The following is a 25,790-nucleotide window of genomic DNA, read 5'->3' as shown; positions in this document are numbered from 1 at the left end:
AGAAATTACATTAAGGTCATGGATGCTCACATTTTCTCACATCATGTTGTTAACAGTCCCATCCCACAAGGAAGGGGTTTATGGCTCCATTTTCATCCTGAGGCAGTGGCAGCTCAGGATTCTTGGCCATGGTCCACAGGAAGGAAGCAGGGGGGTTGTGAGGGGGACCAACGTCATCCCGCCCGGCATTTTTCAAACTATGGGCTGCGACCCATTTGGTGACTCATAAAATCAATTTACTGCAATTTATTGCAACGCACATTTTTAAAGAAAATGAAATAGGAAAGGATAGTAATGTAAAACTGGTTTCATGAAACTTTTTGCCACTTGGTTGTGGCCATAAAAGCCAGGAAGTCTACAGTCCAGCCCAGACTGCTGTGCAGACAGGAAGACAGAGCTCAGGAAGGGGATGACGTGGCTATTGGAGGTCACCAGCCATTCGGGGGCCTGGGACTCAAGTGGAGCTTGTTACCAAGGCAGTGCCTCAGCCAGGATCAGGTGCTTGGCTGGGGTGTTAAGAGATCAAGGCATGGCAGAGGCACTCCTGAGGCCAGCAGCAGGCACTATCCTTCCCTGCTGGTGGCTGACCATGAGGGGTTGTCCCCTGAAGGGAGACTAAAGGGTAGGCGCCCAGCTGTCCCACTGTGACCTAACTCAGGAGACCTCTCCTCTCGGCCCTCGGTAATTCCCCAAACACATGAGGGGAGCAGCTGACACTGGTAACTGTCTCTCTTAGAGAATGAAATTTCTGGCTCAATCTACCAACTGAAGCACCAGAGCAGAGCATAACACCTTGGGGACCTTTCTGACTAATGCCCTCTACTCCCATCTAAGCCAGATAAGATGCTGAGGTACTGATTCTGAATTTCTGAAAACTCACCTGAGGTGTGCCCCTAATTATGAAGTGCTCAATTGTAGTCTATAGAAAGAAATGAACTTCACAGTCATGTGAGGGGCCCTTGGGGAGAAAGGTCCCAGAGCCGAGCTGCGTGGATCCTCATCCCCAACCACGGCAGCGATGCTACAGCTCAAGAGACCTGCTAAGAGGGCAGGAAAGTCATCATTTAGAAAAGGATCTTAGAAAATAGCCTCTGTCCCGAGAATCAGTTAAACATCTATTTTTTTTTTTTTTTAACTTTCATGGCTCTTTAGTTGAGCCAATATGTTAAAAAAAACTGTAAACAATATATTTCTGCGAATTGAGGTTGCCCTCAGCTCATTTTCCATCCTGGTTAAAAGCAGCCCCACACATGGTTAATAGTTTCGTTAGCTCAGAATGTAAAAAAAAAAATGGTTGATGATTACTTTTCATTTTTTTTTTTTGTTCTTTATTTATGATAGTCACACAGAGAGAGAGGGAGAGAGGCAGAGACACAGGCAGAGGGAGAAGCAGGCTCCATGCACCCGGAACCCGACGTGGGATTCGATCCCGGGTCTCCAGGATCGCGCCCTGGGCCAAAGGCAGGCGCCAAACCGCTGCGCCACCCAGGGATCCCGATGATTACTTTTCAGACTAAGGAAGACGAAAATCCCCCCACTAGTGCCCCACGTTTCAGAGGGTGGCAAGGGGAATTGCAGGCGAGGCATGAAGTGGCCCATGATGACATGCACAACTCTGCCCGGCTTCTGCTGACCCCTGTCCTCCAGCACTCTTCCCCTAGGACCGGGAGCACATGGCATCCCTTCCCCCACAGAGCAGGACTGTGTATTCACGCCACGTGTGACGCAGGCACATGAAAGCCAGGGGGCATGTAACCTGGACTGGGGCTCAGAAGGCCGACACCCACCAATCTGACCTGCAACATGGGCCTAGGCGCCATGCTCAGAAATCCTGACTCACAGAGCAGACGTTCTGGGAACATGGCTGAAACCCAGAAGCAGTAAGTTGCTAACAGACACCGGGCTACCTAGAGAGGATAATTAAAAATAAACCTGCCAGTGGGACCACACCAGCCTGCCCACACACAGAGAGGAAGGGATGGGCCCAGGGGGGTAACAGCAAAGGAGCTGAAGCAGCCACAGGACAGGGGGCCCCAAGTCACAGCAGGACAGGTGTCTTACATGGCTGAGAATACTCAGAGGGTGGAGGGAGCCTGGACCGTGCACCACCCGGCCAAAAAGGCTGTGCTGCAGGGCCCTGGGTAGGTGGGGGCAGGAGCAGCCGGAGCCACGGCTCCAGCAGCTGGGAGATGCCGCAGCAGTGAGGCGAGAAGCAGTAAGCTCCCTTGTCAAAAGGGACTTATGTATCCGCTATCAGGAAAAAGGCCCAACCAAGAAGAGTAAGAGGAGCCTTTCCGTATACCTGGGAAATGTGGGGGACTGCACTCCCTGTACACCCTCCCCATGCTGGCACGAGCACCCCTCCTCTGTGCTAGAGTCCTTGCAGTCCCTGGGGCTGAAGCCTTGGTCCCAGGTCCCAGCACCCTGGACAAAGAGCAGCAGGCCATAACTCACACTGTTCTGTGCCGGGCAAGTCACTCAAGAGCCCTTTCCCACAGGCATGCTCCATACACAGCCTGCCACACTCCAGCAAATCTGGACAACTTTCCAATGACTGCCATTTAGGACATATTTAAAAGCTCTGATAATGGCTGAAAGGGACGATCCTGATTTGTTTAGGCCAAGGAGAACCATCGAAAATAAAGTCAGAATCCTCAAGACCTTCCCATCAAATAACAATTCTTCCTCCCATGAAATGTTCTGTCACTTAAAATAAAGGCAGATGGTTATTCAACTAAATTCCTGCTAATCAATGTCATAAAAAAAATCACACTTAACTAATAAAGTTTCTAGAAAACAGCTTGGTTAGCCAAAATCCTGTTGCTTTTCTGGTTCTGAGTGACATTTCAAGGAAACTTCACAGGGAGACGAGCTGTCAGTGTAACCACATGCCAGGACCTCAGAGAACCTGGGAAAGGGGCAGGGTGGAGGCACACTGTTAGAAAAAAAAAAAAATCCCAACTGCGCTCCACAGCCTCAAGGCCCTCCTGCAACTGGCCCCTGCCCACCCCTGACCTCAATCAACCCGCATGTCCCAGAGCAGAGGCCAACAAGCTCTGGAGAAAGCAGACCAAATCAGCCTGCAGCTAGGAGTGCTGTGTATTTTTTTAAATTGTAGTTTTTAAAAGTAACAACAAGGGGGAACACAGGGTCTTGCACCTTGCAGCTTTTGGGCAGAGTGACAGGTGCCCCGTGCTTGCTCTGATCCACCTGCCCTCGCCTGTCCGCTGCCAGTCACAGGGGCTTGGCATTTCAGAAGAATTCGGCTCTGATTAAAACATAACCTCATGCCTATAAATAAAAATATCTTTTAAGCACTAATTAAAAATAACAGGCTGACATTTGGAAACTCCCATAAACAAAAGTATAAGAGTTAAAGAGCAACAGTTGCACATCTGATCTATGCTCAGGTGGGTGAAAAGCCACATGTGTCTTCTCTGGAGTTTTACCATTGACTCCTGAATTTATGGGGCTTTCAAAAGTGTAACAATGTCCACCTTACCTTTTAATAATAACGAGTGGGCTTTTCCTGCTTTATTCCATTTTAGTGATTGTGTAATTAGTTTTCATATTTTAGTTAACCCAACAAATCCAAAATATCATTTCAACACTGTGATCAATAAGAAGAAATTATGAGATGATTTGTATTGTACACTATGTCTTTTAATATCCATGGTGCATTTCACACACTCAATTCACAGCACATCTCAATTCACGACAGCCACGTATCAAGCACTCGAGAACTGTGGGTGGCTACAGGCGGCCACATGGCACTGGACGGGTTTCAAATGTTCAGTTATTTCAATTGAACACAAACCAAGCTCACTTGCATTTTAGGAGTTTTATATAAGAGAGTTTTTCTCTTTTTTGAGTGTGTGCTTGTTTTTTGTTTCAGATGACTTAATACAATAAATATTTACTATTTCACATATATAAAAACTTGTGGAATTCATCTTAGGATTCACCCTGCATTCTTCCAAGTAAGCCAAAAGATATTATGAACCACATCATATTGCTTTCCCACAAGCATCCAATTTTGCTTTTCAAACCACGGCTGTTAGATTTAGTCTTCATTTCCTTTACACATGGCTCCTTTCCTGTCCTAACTGAATGCAACCAAGAAGTTCTGGTACATCTGAGCCAAGTTTCCTTAATATGCAGCAGGATGGCGCCACCTTCGTGCACAAATGACCCGTCTGAGTTTCTAATTCAAGAACACTCCACCCTGTCTGCTCATTCCTTTAGGAGACTGATGTTGGTCTTTACGATTTAAGATGTAAAAGGAAAAACTCAGAAAACTCAGGACCTCAACATACCCTGGTGACAACGAGGATCAGAGGCCCCATGCTGGAGCAAGCATGAACAGGGGAGCAGTCTACACTGCATAAAGTACCTGTTCTTCACTCAGAAGCACACAGCATGGATGCTTCTAATGGCAAGAGCAGTGTCAGCATCTTGGGGTGCAATAGGACCATCACTCTTCATCAACAACGAGGGCCCACTGTCCAAACTCCAAGAGCACTCCTGCTTACCTCTGCATCCTGTTGGGAGAGCTGGTATGTCCTCTCGAGGCTTTGCAGAGTTCGGGGGTTCAGAGTCTTCTGCTCTAAGAGATGCTCCAGAAGCAAGACAAGCTGGTCTGGAAGGAGCTAAGGGCAAAAACCAAAAAAGTCTGTGAACAGACTAGAGACCTGACCTTGGTAAACCTCAGGGCTTATGCCATATCCCCAAAGACACTGACACTGGGGCCTTTTAAGCCCTATTCGCAGGGATCCCTGGGTAGCACAGCGGTTTGGCGCCTGCCTTTGGCCCAGGGGGCGATCCCGGAGACCCGGGATTGAATCCCACGTCGGGCTCCCGGTGCATGGAGCCTGCTTCTCCCTCTGTCTATGTTTCTGCCTCTCTCTCTCTCTCTGTGTGACTATCATAAATAAATTTTAAAAATTAAAAAAAAAAAAAGCCCTATTCTCTGTGGCTTTTCATGTCAGTTCTATATTTAGAGCAGATCAAAAGATCCAGTGTTTATCTTTTTATTTTTAGGTTGTACAATGTTTTAAAGATGTGCAACACAATATATATATACACACTGTGAAATGATAAAAACTGTGCTTAAGTATTTTAATAAAACATCATCATGGTTTATTCCATTTCTTTCTTTATGGCATGTAGTATGCCAAAAAAATATCATTTAACCTAGATAAAAATTCAAGAAGACATCTGATCTTAAGTGAACACATGGAAAAGAAATAAGCAGTTTTCATGGTTTCTTTACCACTTAAACCTTGCAAATGTAACACCAAGAAATAAAGGGCACATAATGGAAATAAGAACCATGTCTCACAGTCCCCCCATTATAAGAACTGTAAGTTTACTATTCCATTAAAAAAAAATTTAAATGATTGTACATGTAATTTTATACAAGTCTGTATATATGTATAATCTCTCACAGACACAATGCATAAGGTCACTCTTATTCTTGAATTTTCATACAGGACAGGTAAAAAAAAAATGGTGTTTATCACTTAAAGGCATAGAGGAAGATGTTTTCATATGGCATAAAAACAATGAAAATTTCTGAGCAAATAGTATTTATGAAATCCAAGAACTTAAAATGTCTTATTCACTACTGTACTGCATGCAATGCACTGCAGCACAGGGCACTGCTCAAATAAACTACAAATGGAAGAAAAAATAAATTTAAGATACATCTTATAGGAACTGAAAAATACTTATTTTAAAGTCAAGGTTTTAAAATTATTACTCTGGGGACGCCTGGGTGGCTCAGTGGTTGAGCGTCTGACTTTGGCTCAGGGCGTGATCCCGGGATCTGGGATCAAGTCCCACATCGGGTTCCCTGCATGGAGCCTGCTCTCTGCCTCTCTCTCTGTGTCTCTCATGAATAAATAAATAAAATGTTTTTTAAAAATAAAATAAAATAAAATCATTACTCTGAATTCCATTATTCTCTCTACATTTAGCTTTTCTCTATCCCTGCTTATGGCCCGATAATCCCTGTCAGCTAACTCGATTTTACAGGTCTACAAGTCAATGCTAGATCAACAGAATATTCATATCACCACCTGGATTTTAATCCCCACTTTGTTACTTTAAAAAAAAATTTAAAAATCACTGGTTCTCTCACTACCTACCTTTTTGCCCCCAGGTGTGTTCTCTGCCCCCCCCCCCCCCCCCCCCATATACACTCTTCCCAAAATGTACATGGAGGAACACTGGGTAGACAGCACACACAATATTCACCAGGTAATTTCACAATGGAAGCAGTTTTTGTATTTTCTCGTCTCATTCTTCTAAGGGATAATAAAACTCCCACTTTCTACAGACAAACATGGATGTGTATCACTTGATTCCTGGGCATTCTTATTTTATAACATCACTTCATCCACCTTATTAGAGACAACACTGTGGATCCTCTCTCCAGGGCTGACAGGATTGAAACAAGGTGCCTTCAACAAAAATAGAGGGTTACAACCAGCTGACCCACGAGGTCCTATAGAAGGGCTCAAAGAACAGCTAACACTTCATTTTCTTTCATTATAAGTCATGTGCCTTTAAGATGTTTTAAGATATCAAATCACTATATAACAACCAGTAACAAAAATGTCAGTTTTTCATTTTTTATAGTTTCAGACACACGAGGCTTTTATATTTTTCAAAAATTTGCTGTTTACAAAATAGCCCACATCTAGGGCCAGCAGCCTCTCTAGGGAGCCTCCTCATCAGCTCATACCACAAGCAATCTCCTCAGGCCCTGCCTGGCACCCAGGCTCCCTCAGCTCTCCTTCCCACCCACAGCATCCTGCAGCTTCCCTTTCTGGATCTTTCTTTCCTGTGTTCCAAGAGGGGCCCTTCTCTGCTGGAGGCTAATCCTTCAGCCCTGGCCTTAAGTACATCCTGCAGGTCCCTTTAGGTCATTCCCCAGTTGTCCTCCTGCACTTGAACTCTCCTTCCAGGGCTGGTCTTTCTCCCCCATTATGGTCTCTCTCCCTCACCTCACTACTGTCCTTTACAAAGTGTGCCCCAGCAGCCCTCACCATGTGGTGGCCTGGCCTGGCTTCTGCCTCCACAGGGGTCATAGAGAGGAGAGCCCCAAGACTGCATCAGGGGCCCATCCGGCCCTGTACCCCGAAGGGCACTTTCAAAACTGGTCCACAGCACTTCCATAGCTAGCCAACTCCAGGAGCAACAGCTCAATGTCAACACCATTCTGAATGCAGGAAGACAACTTCTGGGGAAGGGCCCACCTAATGGAGCCCAGGACACCCATCAGCTGGGGGTGTCAGCTCCGCTGCCTACCTAAATACAGTAGGAACCAGCCCTGCGAATCTGCAGTTACAGGGAAGGAGAGCATTGTGTGTCCCTATTGTGTGTGCGCACTTATAGAGGCCTACTGTTAGAACTCAAGTTTGGGATTGGATTTAAACTAGAGAGACTCACAAAGGAAAGAAACCCTTGAGTAAGTTGATTCATTTGGTCCTTAACTTCCCCCAGTTGGGTGTTTTTTGTTTTGTTTTTTACGATTTGTTTATTCATGAGAGACACACAGAGAAAGAGAAGTGAGAGGCAGAGACACAGGCAGAGGGAGAAGCAGGCTCCACGCAGGGAACCCAATGTGGGACTCGATTCCGGATCTCCAGGATCAGGCCCTGGGCTGAAGGCGGCACTAAACTGCTGAGCCACCTGGGCTGCCCCCCCAGTTGGGTTTAACCAACAAACACAACTCCAGCTTAAAGCTGAAGAATTATGAGCACATGAACCTACCAAGATATCTGGTTCATACTTTCATATCTTAAGTTTTGCTTCTAAGCAGAAAGGTCACACATCTGCACAGAGAAACAAAACCAGAGGATCACTGAAGGCTTTTGTCCTCTTCAAATTTTCCATGATGGAAAAATATTTAAAGCCAAGCCCCCCACCCCTTGAGATGGACTGGAGGGGGGCGTCAAAGCCTGAGGGCTGGGGGAGGCAGAGAGTAAGCCACGTGGCCGGCCAGGGAGCTCCCCTCGACAGGCCCCCACCCAGGCAGAGAGTTGGTCTGTTCAGAGAGGGCAGAAGGCAACTAGGGCCCAAACGGACACCCTAGGCCGTTTCTCCCAAAGCCGGGAGCTCTGCTAGCCCTATGCTTCAGGGAGGACCTGGAGAAATTTCTCGCCCTTAGTAAACAACCTGTAGCCATCTGGCTTCCAACTGTGGCTCTTCTAATTCACCAGGAAAAATGCAGTTTCTAAACAATGAGCAAAGTTGAGAAAATCAGCAATCAAGTGCTATTCTAGTATACAAACAATAAAACTTTCATTCACAAAGAAATTTTTTACATGATGTTACAGACCCCCGAAAAGACGATATTAAAGCAAAAATGTGGTAAGTAGCTCACTTTAATATAGTACATTTCTCTTTGTAAAATAAACATTTACTCCCTGTAAAGCCACCCTACAATGAAAAAGAAGGGCTATGTCATAAACCAAAATGTTTGCACAGCAGTGGAGACAGTACATCAGCAAATGTGCTCAAATGCGGTGCCACACCGCCCGCGCCCCAGCAGCTGGCACAACAGCAATGAGAAGTGTTGTGTGGGTCATTCCACTCCCACCCACAAAGAAATCAAATTAAATTTCACATGGCTTCTAGGCCAAACTGTGTTTTAATGCAGGAGTACTGAGAGCTTCCGTCACACTATGAGGTGATTAAGAAAAATAAAGGATATGGTTCAGAGCATTATCTCCTGAGAAAGCAGCTCCTCTAAATATAAAGAACCTGCCTTTATTTCTGAGGGTCTAATGGTGCTCACGCCCACAGTTTAACAGTGACAGGAACAGAAGGTTCCTTCCTTTACACAAACAAGGAATTCATGACGGGGTGATTATTTTTCCATAGGGAGACCACCTCAGTATTTTAAAAATTCATTGGCCTCAGAAACTTAGACAAAATAAGACTGGGGTGCGCCAGAGTCATGCGCGTACTTTGTGCGTGTAAGACAACACGACACTGTGAAACTTGAGTACAAAACGTAAAATGCTAAAGGAGATCAGTCAATACAAATGCTATTTGTTAAGGATTTAGAGGTCTGTATTCTTGCTGGAAGATTCCATAGTTGCTGATTACCCAGAAATGTACAAAGAAAGAAGTCTACCTGGTATTTTTCCCAGTCAACTTAAGAGCTGAGGGAAGCCACACAACTCTGCATGGTTTTAAAGAGTTTCCACACAGGCTCTTAGAAAGAAAATAAGAATTTTCCAAAGCCACCCTCCTTAGTCTACAAGCAACAAAAAAGCAAACAAACCCGATTCTTCTAGAAGCCCCTTACTGCTGTCACAGGGCATCACTCACTCCTGCCTCCCAGAGGACCACCCACGCAACAGAGCCCCTCCACCATGTCTGCCATGAACAGGACACAGAAAAGGCCAGCTCATCGCTTCCATCAGAATATGTCACCAATGCGTCCCACTACTGACCTTTCAAAGCAGGACTCGACACGAGAAACCAGGCACCGCCAACGTCCAAGCCCCACTGCCTGCAGCCCTCCAAAGGCAGGCACCTCCCCTCCTAGCCCAGCTGGCCTGCTGCAGCCACACACACGCACACAGAGGAGAGGAAGTCTCCGGGAGGCTCCCCAGATGGGGAATGAGCCTGGGACTAAGACAGCCACCGACCAACAGTGGCGTGAGTTCTATTATTACCCCATTATCACTCTGGATCTGTGCCTAAATGAAGCATGCTTCCTCCCCACTGCCATTTCCTTTTATCCTGGCTGGAGACTAAAAGCGGATCAATGGGGGCAATACATATGATGTCACTGCAATTTACAGCAACAGCCTCCCTCCTTCAGTCTGTCTGAAATACACAGAAAGATCAATTCTTCCCAAAAATGGTTAAAAAATGCTTAGGGAGCATTCTTCTTCCAGAAAAGCATTCTCTGCTATATTTGTCTATGTTACTACAGCAGGAACTGTTTACACTGAACAAAAACAGAAGAAATGGGGGAGGGAGAAAAATCAAATTCTCCTGTATGCTGGAGACTGGCTGGCTGAAATTCAACAGAACTAAAGCAGCTGACCTTTCAAAGTCACAGGCTTTTGGGCATAGAGGCACAATAGAGACAGAGGTTCTTTGCCCCTTGCATTAAAAAGGTAATCCCAGAGATACAAAAAGTCTTTTTTATAATTTCCCCAAAGTCTAATAAATTCTTTTCTACTCTTCCCAGAAAACACACACCACACCATATAGCCTCAGGTGCCCCCAGAGTCCACAGCGTGAGAACAAACAATGCCCCTTCACGTACTTTACTCATTAAAGGCAACAGGAACGGACTATAGAACACAAGATGAAGCCTTAACAAATCATCTTTCAGATGGTGCTTTGACCCCAAATAAAATAAATAAAAATCTCTAAGCTATATAAATTTTCATATGATGACTTTTGAAATGGGGTATACAATAAAAAATTTCTCAAAACTTAAGAACTCTCCTTCCTTACAACCCCAAAAGACACACAAAACCCTCAGAGTATCAGAACCCGGGTGAAGCTGACCTTACGGACCCCAAACACCAGCCAGGACTATGTAGGTATATGATCATCTGTCATCAGTCACTTTCTTAATGATAAACCTTTTAAAGTGACAAAAATGAATTTAATAATATGTACACAGGTTAAGTGTCTGCCTAAAAGCTGTTGTCAACTAAGATATCATGATATAATTAAAATATTCCTAGTTTAAACTAGTAGCTTGTATAGAAAAAAAACAATTGGTTTGAATCGCACTGAAAACAAACTAAACAAAACCTATAAAAAGAACCATCCTCTACATGGTAAAATGAAAACTTAATACATTTTAAAGAACTCCCAAATATAAGAAGTCACAATTCCTATTATTCTGCAGACACAAACTTGATTTACCAACACATGAAAATCACCAAGTAAAATCATTAAAAGTGAAAATAATTTCTTTCAAAATACATTAAGCAATCAACAGACATATTTTCCAGCACAGTTCTTTTTGATTATCACACATCTTTGGGAGTATGTCTGTAATCAAATTTTAGAAAGAAAATTCAAGCAGAAGCAAATATTCATATAATTCATTTCACATGGAAAAAAATTGGGGAAACATTTTGGGAAACAAAAATACATTGGGATCCCTGAGTGGCTCAGCGGTTTAGCGCCTGCCTCTGGCCCAGGGCGCGATCCTGGAGTCCTGGGTTCGAGTCCCACATCGGGCTCCCGGCATGGAGCCTGCTTCTCCCTCTGCCTGTGTCTCTGCCTCTATCATACAAAACAAAACAAAAAAACATTAAACTCCCCTCACATATATTTCTTGCTATCTTACCATACTACAGAAAGAGTTCCACCTCATTCTTATTTAATGAATTATTAAAATATTTTATTTACTTATTCATGAGAGAGAGAGAGAGAGGGGGGCAGAGATACAGGCAGAGGGAGAAGCAGGCTCTTCACAGGAAGCCTGATGTGGAACTCAATTCCTGGACCTGGGATCATGACCTAAGCCAAAGGCAGATACTCAACCACTGAGCCACCCAGGTGCCCCCACCTCATTCTTTTCAACAGTTGCATAGTATTCCATCACCTGGTTACATATCATGTCTATAATCTGACATACAAAACCAGCTGACAGTTTTCACAATAAAGGTGTTCACTTGTTGGACTTAAAGGGGTTGTAAATTAGTATGCAACTAGAATTTTCAGTTACAAAACATTACTACTTATAAGTAGTTAGGAACTCTACCTCATAAAACATCTACTCTTATTCAAAATAAATACATCAGTTATTAAATACAATATTATTAATTTAGGTAAGAGCATTAACTTTAAGAAAATAAAGCCTCCTGTTTAAAAAATCTGTAAATACAAGAAAAGTCAGTATTCTCTGATACTTTCAAGTGTTCCAAATTCTTTAGAAAGCTTTAAATGAGCCCTACATTGAAAATGTCATTAATGTCATGGTAGAGTGAATGGACTGATCATTTAGGAATTGATAGTTTTTTCTTCATGAGTCATGATTTCTTGAGAAGCATAAAATTCAGATCAGGAATTGTCTTCTTCTGGCCCCAAATCAATAATGATCTGGCAGGTTTCTGGGCAAGGGAAGCAAACATGCAGATCCTAAGCACTCTGGTAAAATTCTGTGAACTTTCAATGTGAGTGTTTACAAAGATTCATTTTCCAAAATGTGTAACGACATAAACCATTAACATACACAGGTTATGAAAGTTGACAAGAGGACTGCATTTTATGTAGCTTAAATAATATGCTTTATGTCAGTATATAGTTTGGGTGGGTTAAACCTTTTATAAAAGTTAGGGAAATTAAGTTTGCACAGGAAAATGTGACCCTTATCTAATGTGAGAACATGAGAATGATCCATACCCATAAGTTATGTCAGACACTATGTGCTAATGATGGCATCTTAGTCTCTATGATGTCACTTTTGGAAGTACCAAAACCAACCCATGGTTCAGAAGTACAGTATATGAACCGCCTGGTCTTTTCTTTGTTTCTCCTGCCTCCAGCTGAAGTGAACTATTTTTCTTAAATCATGTCAAAAACATTTCCCAATAATTTACTTTAATGGAGAGAAGATCTACTTTATGAAGAAATTCAATACTGCAAGCTAATTTAAGCACTGAAATGCATAAATGATTAAAGCACATGCTCTACCAAAGTGCTGAGCTACCTGGAAACTGGGGGGGGGGGTTATAAAGAGGTCCAGAGTTAGTACAGGCAGAGTCCCTAGCACTAGTGTCACAAGAATTCTGTTGGCATCTCTCTACGCTTAAGTCATAGCAATATTTGAAAATATTCATGAGATTTCAATGCTTCTGCATAAAGATGAATGCTAACACCATTAAATATAAGGCATTGGTTCTGTGCATGCAACACTCAAAAATTGCTGGAATCCTACATTTTCCAAATGCTTTGCATATACAAAGCATTGCCTCACACAGCTGCATGCTCAGATTTTTATGTTGTCATTTACAACCTAAACGAACTATCAAATATTTTTTTCAAGAGAAAAAAAAAAACAGTAAATTACAATTTTCATTCAAACTCAGAATTTTTCTCTTCCCTTTCCCTAACTTCCTATATTACCTCCAAAATGTCAAAATCAGATAGTCTGTGTGGCATTACTATTACAAATTAAATACTTTAGTAAATAACTGTGTCAACTTTAGACACCCCTTTGTAACATCTGATTGAATATACTTCATGTAGCCCTACAATCCTAGTTAAGAGGGCTCTGTTCCTAGTTAAGAGGGATCTATTCCATGCCTATTCCTATTCTGTGCACAAAAGGTGTTCGTAAGTACAAATGTATGTACCCTTGGGAACATTGTCTAAAAACATTTTTTTCCTCTAAACAACAAGTAGTTAACAAATGGGGAAAAATACTAAACTCTTATTGATAATAACTCTTATCTTATGGACAAAAACAGGATCCTCTTAAATTTAAACAAAGAATAGTGAGTTCATACAAAACTCTATTTTAATTTCTGTAAAAAGTTTAAGGCAACTCCTTATGGACTGGAAGCTGATACTGCTCATTTCTTGTGCCATCTACCCTAGGCCTGACATACACGCTTATCAAATTCAAACAAAAGACTTAATGTCCAATATAGTAGGTGGAGGTGGTATAGTATGAATGACTGCAAAAATAGTTGTCAGTCAATGATTTGGTGACTTAAACCTACTACAAGAAAACATAGCTACAAGCAAAAATTCTAGCCAAAAGTGATTCTCAGTTCTAAACTAAAACTAAAAAAATACCCATGTTCAAATACACCAATTTAAGAAGTTTTATAAGCATTCTGTGTAATAATAGGTGTGGTAGAGGATTCTTATTTCAAAAGCTAATGGTAAAGTAACTGAAATTCCTCTGCAATTGCAATAGACTATTTTCAACAAAATGATGGCTCTATAATGTTGTTAAAGAACTAATAAATTGTATGAGGAGCTGCAACAACCCATCCTCCTCTATGTGCAAAAACTTGATAGTACATCTAAGAGACCCGCCCTTTTGCTTTCCAATCTTATTAAAACTTGCTATTCAAGATCAAGTTTTCCCAAGTTATCAAAATTACCCCCTAAAAAGAAAGTAAGCCACAAAAGCATCTTAGAGACAATGATACTAACAAGACTGTAAGTTGAGAAAAAGACCAGAAACAGGAGGACAGATAAACCAAGTCACCACTGGCCTCAGCTTAGACACCAACTCAGGTGGGGATAGAGACACACACACTCGAAGTTGTTTTTGAGCACAGAAAATAATTTATAAACAGATTTCATTCTTGGGTATTTATTCTGGTCTAGAATGCTAACATTCCATCACTCCTAGTTCCTGCCTTTTCTTCTTCACAGGCACATAGTTAAAACAATAGAAATATCTTTTGGTTAGCCTTTATTTTCTAATATTCTTTCTATATTTTCCACCAAATTCAAACAAAGCATGACTTCCACCACATGTCTACAATGTGTTGTGGTTTTTGTCAAAAAGCTGACAAGGAGACATATCCCTAAATATACGTATAGCTAACCACAACTAGGGAGGCATGGTGGGGATGGGGAAGACGAGGGTGAGGAGTCAAGCTGCATGAGTGAGTGTGGGCAATAAAACAATAAAGTTGTGTTTACTTAATAAAAATACGTTGAGAGTATGGTTCCATTGACTGTCCAACGGCTGAGGCTTATTTCACAGAATAACAATGTACATAAAGCTTGTGAGTCACATTTCACTCAAATTCTACACAGTTCTGGATTTGAGTCCAGACATTTTATATCTGGGATTAACTCTGGAAAGTTTTATGAGGAACAGAGCAAAGGATTAACTTGGTGAGGGTCACTTTGACACTTAGAGCAATTCGTATTACTGAAAAAGATATAGATTTAAGGACTTCAAGAGAACAAGTTTCACGTACTTTCAAGAAATGTTTGCTCCATTTTCAACTTCTTGTCTCTCTCCTTCACCACGAAAGCAGTGCACCTGAAGGGAATGAAAGCTCCTACTAGGCCAGTATTCTTTAATGAAGAGAATGCACATTATGTAAGAAGGCGAAACAAACAAGTGAATGGGAAACAAAACCATAAAACCCATGGATGTGAGTGATGCCAGATTTGTTTACCCCCAAATTGCATGCAATGTACAAATGGTTGAATAATTCACGCATTAATGTATTTCCCATCACGACAGAAACCATTTCCAACTAAACAAACTAAAACAGTAAGTTTTATAAAAATGCTCCTTTGGGAGCAAAATGTCCACATTACTGCTAGGATAGTTTCCACATAATAATCTTAGAACTACTATGAGCTCCAGCTGGGACTTATGCCTCAGAGCAGCCTCAGGCTGATACCGGAACGGGACATCTGAAATGCAGCCTTGTTTGCTGCCACAAAAATATTTTCTCATGTGAGTTCAAGTACTTGAGAGTCAATTCAACAGAAGTAAGTCTTCAAGGATGCAAACAGATAGTTACTAACCATGGATCTAAAATCCTGGTAAGTCAGAGACCTACCAACATCTTACTAATAGGTGTTGGCATGAACATGATTAAACCTACGATGGAGTGCTTTCTAGTGCCAATCTAAAATCTCAAGAATGTGCATGCTATTCCTAATACGCTCCTAAAGAAATTTCATAAAAATTGTAGTTAAGTTTCAGCAGTCTATCTCCTTTATGTATGTACAACATGCTCATTTTTTAAGAAGACTATTATTTTACTGGAATAATACACTTTAAATTGGGCTCAGAATAACTTTCGGAAGTTATAGGAATTACAGGAAATGTTAAGACATTTCTAAGTTTTCTGTTTTTTCAATTTTAATGGAAAATAGTCCATTGGAAAAGCGAACTTTTCCTCCCTTAGTATCCCAAATTATCCATATAAATTAAGTTGGAATTCATTTTTACAACAAAAGAGATGGCAATGAAACATGGTTTTTATTATATAGATTTCTAAATATTTTTTTTATATAATTGAAACTTAAAAATACTTTTAAGGGTAGTATTTATTTCCCACATTTTAACAAAATTTTTGCTATTTTTCTTTCACTATATATCTAAGTTACAGCACAATTATAATCTACACAGTCTGTACTAAAGGTGAAGCTTGACTTTTTGAAAAACCAGTGATCACGGATTCCCCCCAAATGAAAAATGTATACACAGATTTTAAAACGACTGAAGGCCACCTCACAGGTTGAGAACCACTTCTCTGCGGATTTCACAATGTAGGGTCTCTCATCTCGGAGCTTTGTAAGTAATAGCTGAGACAGAAATAAAAAAGGAAAAGGCTGCTCCGTCCTGGGCAACCCAAACAAACTTCCCTTTAGAGTCAAAGTTTAAAATGCAGCGTTTTTTTTGGGGGGGGGGGGGTGTCTGGATTAGCAGTGTAGCATCACGTCTACATTTCCATGCATGGACGTTTTGCCAGGAATTAAGAGCCAAGACCAGAACCCCTGTAGGTCAGCACACACCCTTGACAGAAGAGGAAAAGGAGAACAGTTCTCTAGAGACGAAGTTAACCTGTGGAACATTTCTAAAGGCTCCGCCAGACTTCTCGTGACTCTTTTCCTGATGCATTTGCACTTTAAACGGCTTTCTCGCGCGCATGAGGACGCACTGTTTACCGGTCTTTTTTCCTTGAAGGCTTGTAGACCACATCGCGCATTACGACGGGGGCGCCCGGCCCTCGGACACACCGGCGGGTTAAAATCTCTACGACGTAAAAGAGAAGTCTACAACTGCTACGAGGCGTCAGAAGCTCCGCGCGAAGCTGAGGGCGCCGAGGGCCCACGCCCCGGATCGGGCTGCTGGCAGGGAGCGCACGCGGGCGCGACGGCGAAGCCCGCTTGGTGGAAAGACTGAGGGTAAAGGGAGGAGCGCGCGGAGGGCTGCGGGAGACAGAGAAGACGCCGCCCTAATTCTCCTAACGAACGAACGCCGCTGACGGCACCGGGCCCCGCAGCTGTCACACGCGCCGGGCGGGGCGGGAAGAGTCTTACTTACGGAGGCTGCCGTCGGGGCGCGGGCCGAGCCTGGAGTCCGCTCCGACTGCCCCGGCGCCCGCCGGTGTCTTCGGCCCGGCCGCGCGCGCCCCGCCCCGCCCCGCCCCGCCCCGCCCCGCCCCCCGGCGCCGCGCCGCGCCCCGCCCCCCGCGCCGCGCCCCGCCCCGCCCCGCCCCCCGCCGCCAGCCGGGCCGGCGTTCCAGGCGCGCGGCGCCCAGGCCCGACCACACCCCTGGCCCCCGCCCCGCCCCGCCAGTCCGCTCTTACCCGGCAATTACTCTAATTAGAAGTCTTAGTCTCAGCAGTTAAACAATGTACAAACCAGTCCCAACACAGCCTGCAATTCAAGTGGCTTTGAGAACAAAGGCAGTCATAGGTGTAGCATTTTTCCTCTAATTGACAAAATGTGAAGACTCTCTCATTGCACGTTGTACTTAAAAAAGTTTAACCTGTGGTAGACATGCCCCTTCACAAGGATATCAGCATTTCTATGGAAAAACACCAACACACGCCAGCTACACATAACAAAGAAAAAAGAAAAACCACTGTTTAAAAAATATATATTAAACTTGTAAGTTTAGTCCCTCCTGCAGAATTAATGTTTCTAGATCACTTGGAGGAATACATGAGGCGTACAGAGATGTGGGAGGACTGTTTTCTTACAGTTTATAAATTACATGACTAAAAGGCAAACAAACTACCCCGGGCATCTTTCTAGTAAGCGATCTGCACAATTCTTAACTAGTAGGGGTGGAGGTTGCTAATTGTTCACAGTAACATCAGCTCAATGGCTACCTGCCGGTCCAAGGAGAAAAACACCACACTCCAGCATTCAGTTCCCTAGGTATAAGAACAGCTTTAATGCCTAACGACTTGCACCTTCACCGGAAACAACCAGAATATTTCGACAGCACACAACACACTACTCTTGCTGCCAATCTGACAGCAATCCCAATAGATAAAGGTCACCAGAAGAGATTCCAACAAGAAAATCAAAAATTGCAACCACCATCACCCAGAATATTTCAAAGATTTGAGGAGATTTACTTATCAAGAATAAGGCATATCTTAAAGATAGATATACATCATAATAAAACCAGAAAGATAAATATGGCCCCAAGTCCAAGGAACCCTCAGAAAGGGATGTGATCAGGCCTGCTTTCCCTAGAAAATTATGAGTCCATTCACAGCTCTTCTGGGTATTAAACTCTTTGTTCTAATTTTAAATGTACACTAGAATTTTCAGAATGAGTAAAATTATAACCATAAAATGCGTTAGAAAAATAAAACAGTCCCTTCTTACTTTACCATCCAGTACTGGCTTGATCTTTAAAGCAATCTGCATCCATTTCAGAAGAATTACTGAATACTCAGAAGTTGATGTGAAAGATTTGAAAGAAAAAAAAAAAAAGGCAGTGAACTACTGGAGTAGAGAAATAATAAAAACAGCCAATACCAAAATGCTGCACAAAAGATGTCTTATACATCTCTTCCCCTTTCAATTATCTTTCACCAAATAGATTTTAAGTTTTTAAAAATTTCAGGTAAGTACAGCTTTTAGTTCCATTCCATGCATTTACTAGGATATGCATGAAAATTTCTCCATTTTTAAATGAAGGAAATCTTAACTGTTCACCTTATAAAAAATGAATTTAGTACCTTAGTTCATTACAAAATGGGATTTTTGTTTGGCAGCTGTTTGCCTCTCTAGATGTTAATAGGACAGATATCTGAACACAATTTAGTTTCACTGTAGTAATCATTTAAAAAGTTAATCACTTTTAATAAGAAAATCAGCTAACTTCAAGTTAAAACAAGTAGAAAACAAGAAGCAACTGAAACCAAATGGGAACACTTTCAAACTCTAATGTATTTAACTTTTTTAAAAGGTGAAAGCCCTGAAAATAAGATGATATTCTTAAATGCTTAAACTAAGAAGACCAGGTGCCTGGGACATAAAAATAGAGAAAGGACTTCCAAATACTTGTTCTGCAAATGAAATAAACATAGTGAGCAACTGAGACATAGGGAGAAAACTCCTTCAGAGAAAATATATTTCCCCCAAACTTATCCTTCCAAAATTCCCCACTAAATCAACATCTAAATCTTTAAATGGCTTTAAAGTCTTTCTTAGCTAGGTTAATCTCTTTGTGTACAAGACAGAACCGCTCCCTTTAAATGTTAAGAACATTAATGAGCTTTACGCACGTTTTCAAATGCGTAAGAACATAAAAATAATTCAGTGTAACTTTTAAAAGCTTCAGTATGAAAAAAACCCATGTTATTTCCCTTCAGATAATAAAATACTCTGAGACAGACAATAAAGAAATTTTACAAAATACATCAAAATGCTTTGTAAAGGTAAACATCTAACAGCCACACACCCATGCTGTTTATCAGCTTCATCGCTGACAAACTTATTTTAACATTTACTTTTAAAAGCAAAAAGCCACTGTCAAGCTGTAGGTCAAACCTGCAATTTTTTTTTTTTGCAATTTTGTTTTAAATTGAAAGGTAAAAACCAAGAGTTAAGATAAAATATCACATACCATCACAAAAGTATCTCCACTGAAGATCGAGTTTTCAGCATCAGAGATTTCATTTCCCGTTGATTCCAATACTACTTGCTCAAGCTATCATTAGAGTTACCATTTCCCCTTTTGGAAGTCATATCAATAGCCCTACCCCATGAAATTATTATTATGATTTTTATTTTTTTAAAGAAGCCATATCTAGGAAACCTGCCCCCCCCCACCACCACTTTCCTAAGTGGAGCCAGTCCCCTGCCGGCCAGCGCTACGGACCCACCAGCGCAGCACAGAGCACTCCCACCTCTCCTCAAAGCACGGGCAGTGACACCTTGCCGAGGCTTTTCAAAAACAAATCCCCAAATGCCACTATCAATTCCACAGGGCCCGCCCAGCGTGCTGCCCTAAATACAAGGGTCTCGCTCCACGCTCTCAACCAGCTTCACTTAAGTTTAAAGACGGGTAGAACTACACTGACCTCTGTCCCTGGAGCACGTTTGTCTCTGAAAAGCAAAGAATGATCTAATTAGAAGCACAAGGACAACAGATTAGGAAGGGTTGGGGTGGGGGGGGAGTAAAGCACCTAGCCCTCCGGAGACTACGGCGGTTGCGCAGCGATCAGTGGCTGAACAAAGGTCTAGGGGCCGGGGCCGGGGCCGGGGCGAGCGCGCGCGATCTCTCCATCATAAGCGAGAAGCCCTGCGCCTGGGGAAGCGAGCACCAGGGCCCACCAGGAAGGCGCAGGCAGGCCCCAACGGGAAGACGAACAACAAGAGGCATTTAGGGACTCCCAGGAGTGCTTAAGTGCCTGGATCTAAAGCCTCGAGAGCGCCTAACCCAAGAAAGTTTCCACCGAAGCAAGTCGTGTTCGTCCTCCCCGCCCGAGACTTCCCCGCGCCCGCCGCCAAGCCCCAGGTCGGGTCCGCTCCCGCGCGGTGTCAGGGCGGCCTCGCAGTCCACGCGGGGCACAGGGCGCAGGGGTCACCCGGCGGAGGGCGCGGGCGGGGCGCGGGGCTCCCACCGAGGGGGCGGTGCCCCGGCCCCGCCCCCAGCCCCGCGGGTGTCACAGGGCCGCATCCCGACCGGGGTCTCTTGACTGCTGCCGGGGTGAGACCGCCTCTCTAAAAACAGCGTCCTTCCCTCTGAATACAAACACCAGGCAGTAGGGGCACCTTGAGCTGTTAAGTCACCCAGAACCCGGGTCTACTCACCTAGTGACCTTGGGCAGTAACACTGCGACTTCGTCGTCTCCAATCCCAAAATACTCTACCCAGCTCTCAAGGGCATCAGGAAATTGTGGGCGCGCTGTCGGGATAAGGACCCACTCTGGTCCTGGGCATGAATTCACAACGGCCCACCCTCCTGCACGGTCCTCAGGGACCCACTGTGGTTACTGACGCCGGTGACCCTACCCAAGTACCCACCATGGTAAACCAGCTGCCGCCACAGCAGCTCTCCGTTCCCCACCCTCCCTGCGGCGCCTCGCTCTCTTTGTGCCCGCGGGAGCTGGATTACAGACCCACATGTCCACCCCCACCGGGACAGTTTTGATTATGTACAACTCTGATCCAGGCCTTCTCTCCCCTCTGTTCTCTGATACAGTGGTCTGTAATGCCCCAATGTGTATCATTCAATACACTGTTTCAGTTCCAATCCTCTCAACCCTTCAGACTTTTTTCTGCACTCAAACTGATAGGAATTGCTAATGCCAACCTGGTCTGCCCTCTGATTCTCCTAATCACTTCAGCGGCTACCTTTTTCAAGAATTCTTCCAGCAACAACTCATGCTTTCTGGGCTTTATTCTGTCACCCATCTAAGTGCTAGCTGTGCACAATGTCAGTGTGTCTGATCTCTTGGAAGGCCGCTGTCTTTTCTTTCAATCTCCCCACTTCCAGCACCCAGCACAGCCAATTTGGAATTAATGTAACCTGTCTTGTAGCAAGATCAAAGTTTCAATCTTGTGCCCATTAGCACTGATTTTAGTAAGTAAAATGATGAAAATCTGTTACAATAGGATCAACAAGTGAAATACACTTTTTTTTTTTTTTAAAGCCTTACACCATTAATTTCACAGGCAAAGAAAGCCATTATAGGTAAATATAATATCTACTTCAGGGACATTTTCTACTAGGAAGCTGTTGACAGCTTAACCACTGCAGCTCTGCTTTATGCAAATACAGACAGTACTTTTCTCCCAGAGAACTTCAAACACTTGTGATCTCAGTTGACTTTGCCATGGCATTGCAAACATGAGCACACACCACCCAGAGCCTTACAAGAGATGGCTGGGTAAAGGGGACGCACAAAAGCCACGTAAGACACAAAAAATGCCTAAAACTATGTAAAATTTTTACAGATGTGAGCACCAAAAAGGATGTTTATAGTGTTAAAAATAGACTATCATTTTTCTTGGAGGTTTTCCTGTGAAGTTAGGTGTTAATAAATTAAAGCACAAAAAATTAATTCAATTATTCTTAAGTCAATAAAAATATAATTGGATCATTCTTTTGAATAGAGAAATGCCATTTTCCCCAAAACTAAAATTATAAATATTTGTATGTCAGACTTAAAATTTCTCTTTATATTCAGTAACTGACATTAGATATAGTATATATCTATATATATATAGTAAAATAGGAACTCATTTAAGCCAAAAATATGGATGACCTTTTCTACTGTTATACCGTGTGTACATGTACATATATATGTAATTTTTACAGACAGTAGTTATAAGAAACCTTAGTAAGAAGCTATGAAAACCCACTTAAAAAAAAAAAGATTCATTTATTTGAGAGAGAAAGAAAAGGAGAACATGTATGCTTAGGGGAAGGGGCAGAGGGAGAGAATCCTGAAGGGGACTCTCCACTGAGCTTAAGAGACTCAGGACTCTGAGATCATGACCTGAGCCAAAATCAAGAGGTGGCTGCCTCTTAAGCCATCCAGGAGCCCCGAAAACACATTTCTAATGCTACACAGCCTGTATCTGTCTACTATCTAACCTTATGAACTCCCAATTCACTAACCTTTACCTCTAGTGTGGTAAGCAGGATAATGGTCATGTCCCAATCCCTGGAACCTGTGAGTACGTTAGGTTACCTGGCAAAGGAGAATTAAGGTTGTTAATCGGCCAATTTAGAGATGGGATGATCCTGGATTATCCAAGTGAGCCCAATGTAATCACAAGGTCCTTTTATAAGTGAAGAAGGCAGGCAGGGAACAGAGAACCAGAGAGCAGTGTGAGAAGGACTGGCCCAGCCTTGCTGGTTTTGAAGGTGGAGGTAGGAGCCATAAGTCAAGAACTGTAGGGACCTCTGGAAGCTGAACAGGCGAGGAAGCAGATTCTCCCACAGAGCCTCCAGAAAGGGACAAAAAGCCTGCTGACACCTTGAGGTTAGCCCAGTGAGATTGATTTTGCACATCTTACCTCCAGATACTATAGATCATAAATCTGTGTTAAGTCCCAGAATTAGTGATAATCTATTACAGCAATAGGAAACTAATACATCTGGGTTCCAAATTCGTCTTACAATCAACCCCATTGCTGCTTAACATGTGAGGAAAATAAAAACATCCTTTAAAGACTCTCAGCCACACCTGCACTCTGATTGGTTTCCTTCTAAGGGAAGACTTTCTTCCAGGTCCCTCCCCTCGTCCCCAAGTACACAGCTTCATAGGGAATTTCAGGCTTGATTTAGGGGCTGAGAAGTTTGTTGGGGTCATCCAGGCTGAGCTGAGAAGAAATCTGGATAGGAGGTCTAAAAGCCCTTTTGGGTCTGGTTCCTAACTGCTTCACTGCTTTTATAGTGCCACGGAGGCCAGGGCAGGGCATGTCAATGAAACAAAGGACAAACATGAAACAAAACGCCATGGGCAACCACGTCTTGATCAAATATAAGAGCGATTCAAGTTAATAAGTAACATAACCCCACCACCTTCTTCATGGCTTTAATTATTACAGCCAGTAAAAAATATTCAGGCCATCCTTGTTTAGTGATGTTTTATTTACCCCTAAAGGCTAAAGTCTTCATTAAAAGCAGAAGAGTTGTGTTCAATTCAACACATATGGTGAGATCACAGCCCAGTTTATTGTAGTTTTTTGAAGTGTCCCCCCCCCCCCCAAACATACACAGCTGAGGACTCGGGATACACAGCACTGCAATTACAACTGGGCCATGTCAGATTTTACATTACGACATTGTAATTGATTGAAAGCACAAACTTATTTCTGAATAGTTCCCTGCATTTTCTATTTTTCTAGCACAAATCACTCTTTTTCCTGGGGCTATTTCCTCCAGTATTTAAGGGGTACAATGTTGTTGGGGGGAGTCTTCTTTCACTCCCAAGATGTGCTAAACCTGGCCAAGTTCCTGAACAGCACAGGGCCCTGCGTTTGGAGGAGGAAGGGCTAAGAGGCTGGAGCAATCCATGTGTCCCCAAGATCAGTGCCACTGCTTTCTTTTGTTCACGATGCACAGACTTTATCATGGAATTGCCTGATTATGATGTTTTCCAAAGTTCACACTATTATGTTTTCCAAGGAGAAACAATTAACCAGCTTTATTTTTCCAAGCAAACTCTTCACTGGGGGAGGAAGGGCAATTCTTTGTCATGTCCTATATTAAAAAAGCAATTCTTTCCAAGTGTACCTCACTTGGGTCAATGTTTTTAATATCTTTGGATCCCTTTTGGCATTATGTCTGTGGAACTGAACTGGATGAGAGGAGCGAGGATCATATCAAAATTAAGACCTTGCCACCCGTCCCCCCAGTTAAAGAGGAAGGCTGAGGTGGGGGTAGTTCAGTCATGAATGGCCTCACCTCCATGAACATGTAACCGAAAGGGAACGAGAGAATGGGAAAGCATGCCTCACCAGTAGATGTCTCTTGGAGCACCTGGTCAGAAGTAAGTGAAGGAAAGCTCTGTGTTCTTCTCTCTAATCTCAGGGATGGAGACAGGTTCTGGAGAAGAAATGGAAAATGTGCAGCCTCAAGCAGTGGGAGGCAACCCAAAATGTAACACACCTATGCCCGGGGCCATGATATTTTTCCTTTAGAATAAAGTACTTATCATATCGCTGTACAGTGATCTAAGGCTGGAAATTAAACTTGGCTTAGTGTTTGATCTTTTTTTTTTTTAAAGATTTTTAAAATTAATTTGAGAGAGGGAGAGAGAGCACACACACAGGTGGGGAGAGGGGCAGAGAGAAAGCATCTCAGGCAGACTCTACACTGAGCATGGAGCTCAACACAGGGCTGGACCCCATCACCCTGAGATCATGACCTGAGCCAGAATCCAGAATCGGAGGCTTAACCAACTGAACTACCCAGGTGCCCCTGACCATCCATTTTTATTAGCAGAATTGCACCTGGTGAAATACAGCCCTCCTTGGTCTCTAGTTCTCAGAAAATCATTCCTGATAGCAGTGTAATTCTAAAGGGGGGAAAAAACCCAGAGGAGGCTGGGCATTAAATTTTACAAAGCACAGGGAAGTAACGGCTGTTGATTACATAGGGATGATTCCTATCGGAAAGGCACAAGCCTGTGGGAAGGGCTCGGGGAAGCAGAGCTCACTGGGTAAGCTGTGGCCTCAAAGTTGCCTGACCCTGGTTTCCTCTCCCCTCTTGCAGTCCTCTGGGGCTCAGGAGAAACCACCCTCCACCTGCTGCTGCTGGTGAATGAGGAGAGTTAACAAGGCCTGGGTTTCCACTTCTAGCCCTTCCTACATGCCCCTGATGCTATTCTTATTATACTCCCAGAATTAAATTAAAATAGCATCCTTAACATGCTTTAGTTCTATGGGAAAAGGAAATATATCAATCATAAAACTATAAAAATGTAATATCCTGAAAACTGTTTTCACAAACTCAGAAATAAAAAATAGTATCACCAATCTTATTTAGTCCGCTGTTACAGATCATTGTTCTTGATGGTGGATAAACCAGTGGCTACTGTAAAGATCTTTAAAAAGTAGTAACATGAAAAATGAATGAATGGCAATGACAAACACCATGTCCAGAGCAGGGGTAAACAAATTAGTAAACTCCTAAGTTGCTTCTGTTGTACAGCCTGCCCTAAAAGCCTTTTAGAAGTATTTTTAAAGTAAAATGTTGTGTTTTGATTGTAGGATAGGACTTACTTGAAATGTGACCCAGTTTTTAGTGAAGCCACAAATAATTAGCACTGAAGACAGAGCCATGTAAAAATATATGAATTATTAACTGTTTCTA

General features: G+C 43.0%; 1 protein-coding gene across 34 annotated transcripts in view; it reads right to left on the bottom strand.

Annotated features, from left to right (window-relative positions):
• The window catches only part of AOPEP (aminopeptidase O (putative)), a 334,839-nt gene that overhangs the window by 17,380 nt on the left and 291,669 nt on the right, over positions 1-25,790 (bottom strand). For 23 of the 34 annotated variants that reach the window (XR_012002585.1, XR_012002602.1, XR_012002604.1 and 20 more), the window contains one exon: positions 4,533-4,649. Coding sequence is in view for 22 of the 34 variants with exons in the window: in XM_072763609.1 (XP_072619710.1) it covers positions 4,533-4,649 (117 nt within the window). In the remaining 12 variants the exon portion in view is untranslated. Of the gene's footprint in view, positions 1-1,302; positions 2,909-4,532; positions 4,650-6,258; positions 6,465-9,470; positions 11,278-14,945; positions 15,011-24,433; positions 24,522-25,790 lie in introns of those variants that run through there. The other 11 variants (XR_012002590.1, XR_012002591.1, XR_012002592.1 and 8 more) reach the window with 6 other exon arrangements.

Source organism: Vulpes vulpes, chromosome 1 (genome assembly GCF_048418805.1).
Source record: "Vulpes vulpes isolate BD-2025 chromosome 1, VulVul3, whole genome shotgun sequence".
In the NCBI taxonomy this organism is placed as follows: domain Eukaryota; kingdom Metazoa; phylum Chordata; class Mammalia; order Carnivora; family Canidae; genus Vulpes; species Vulpes vulpes.
The sequence above is the reverse complement of the archived record's forward strand: the minus strand, read 5'-3'. Positions and strand labels throughout refer to the sequence as shown.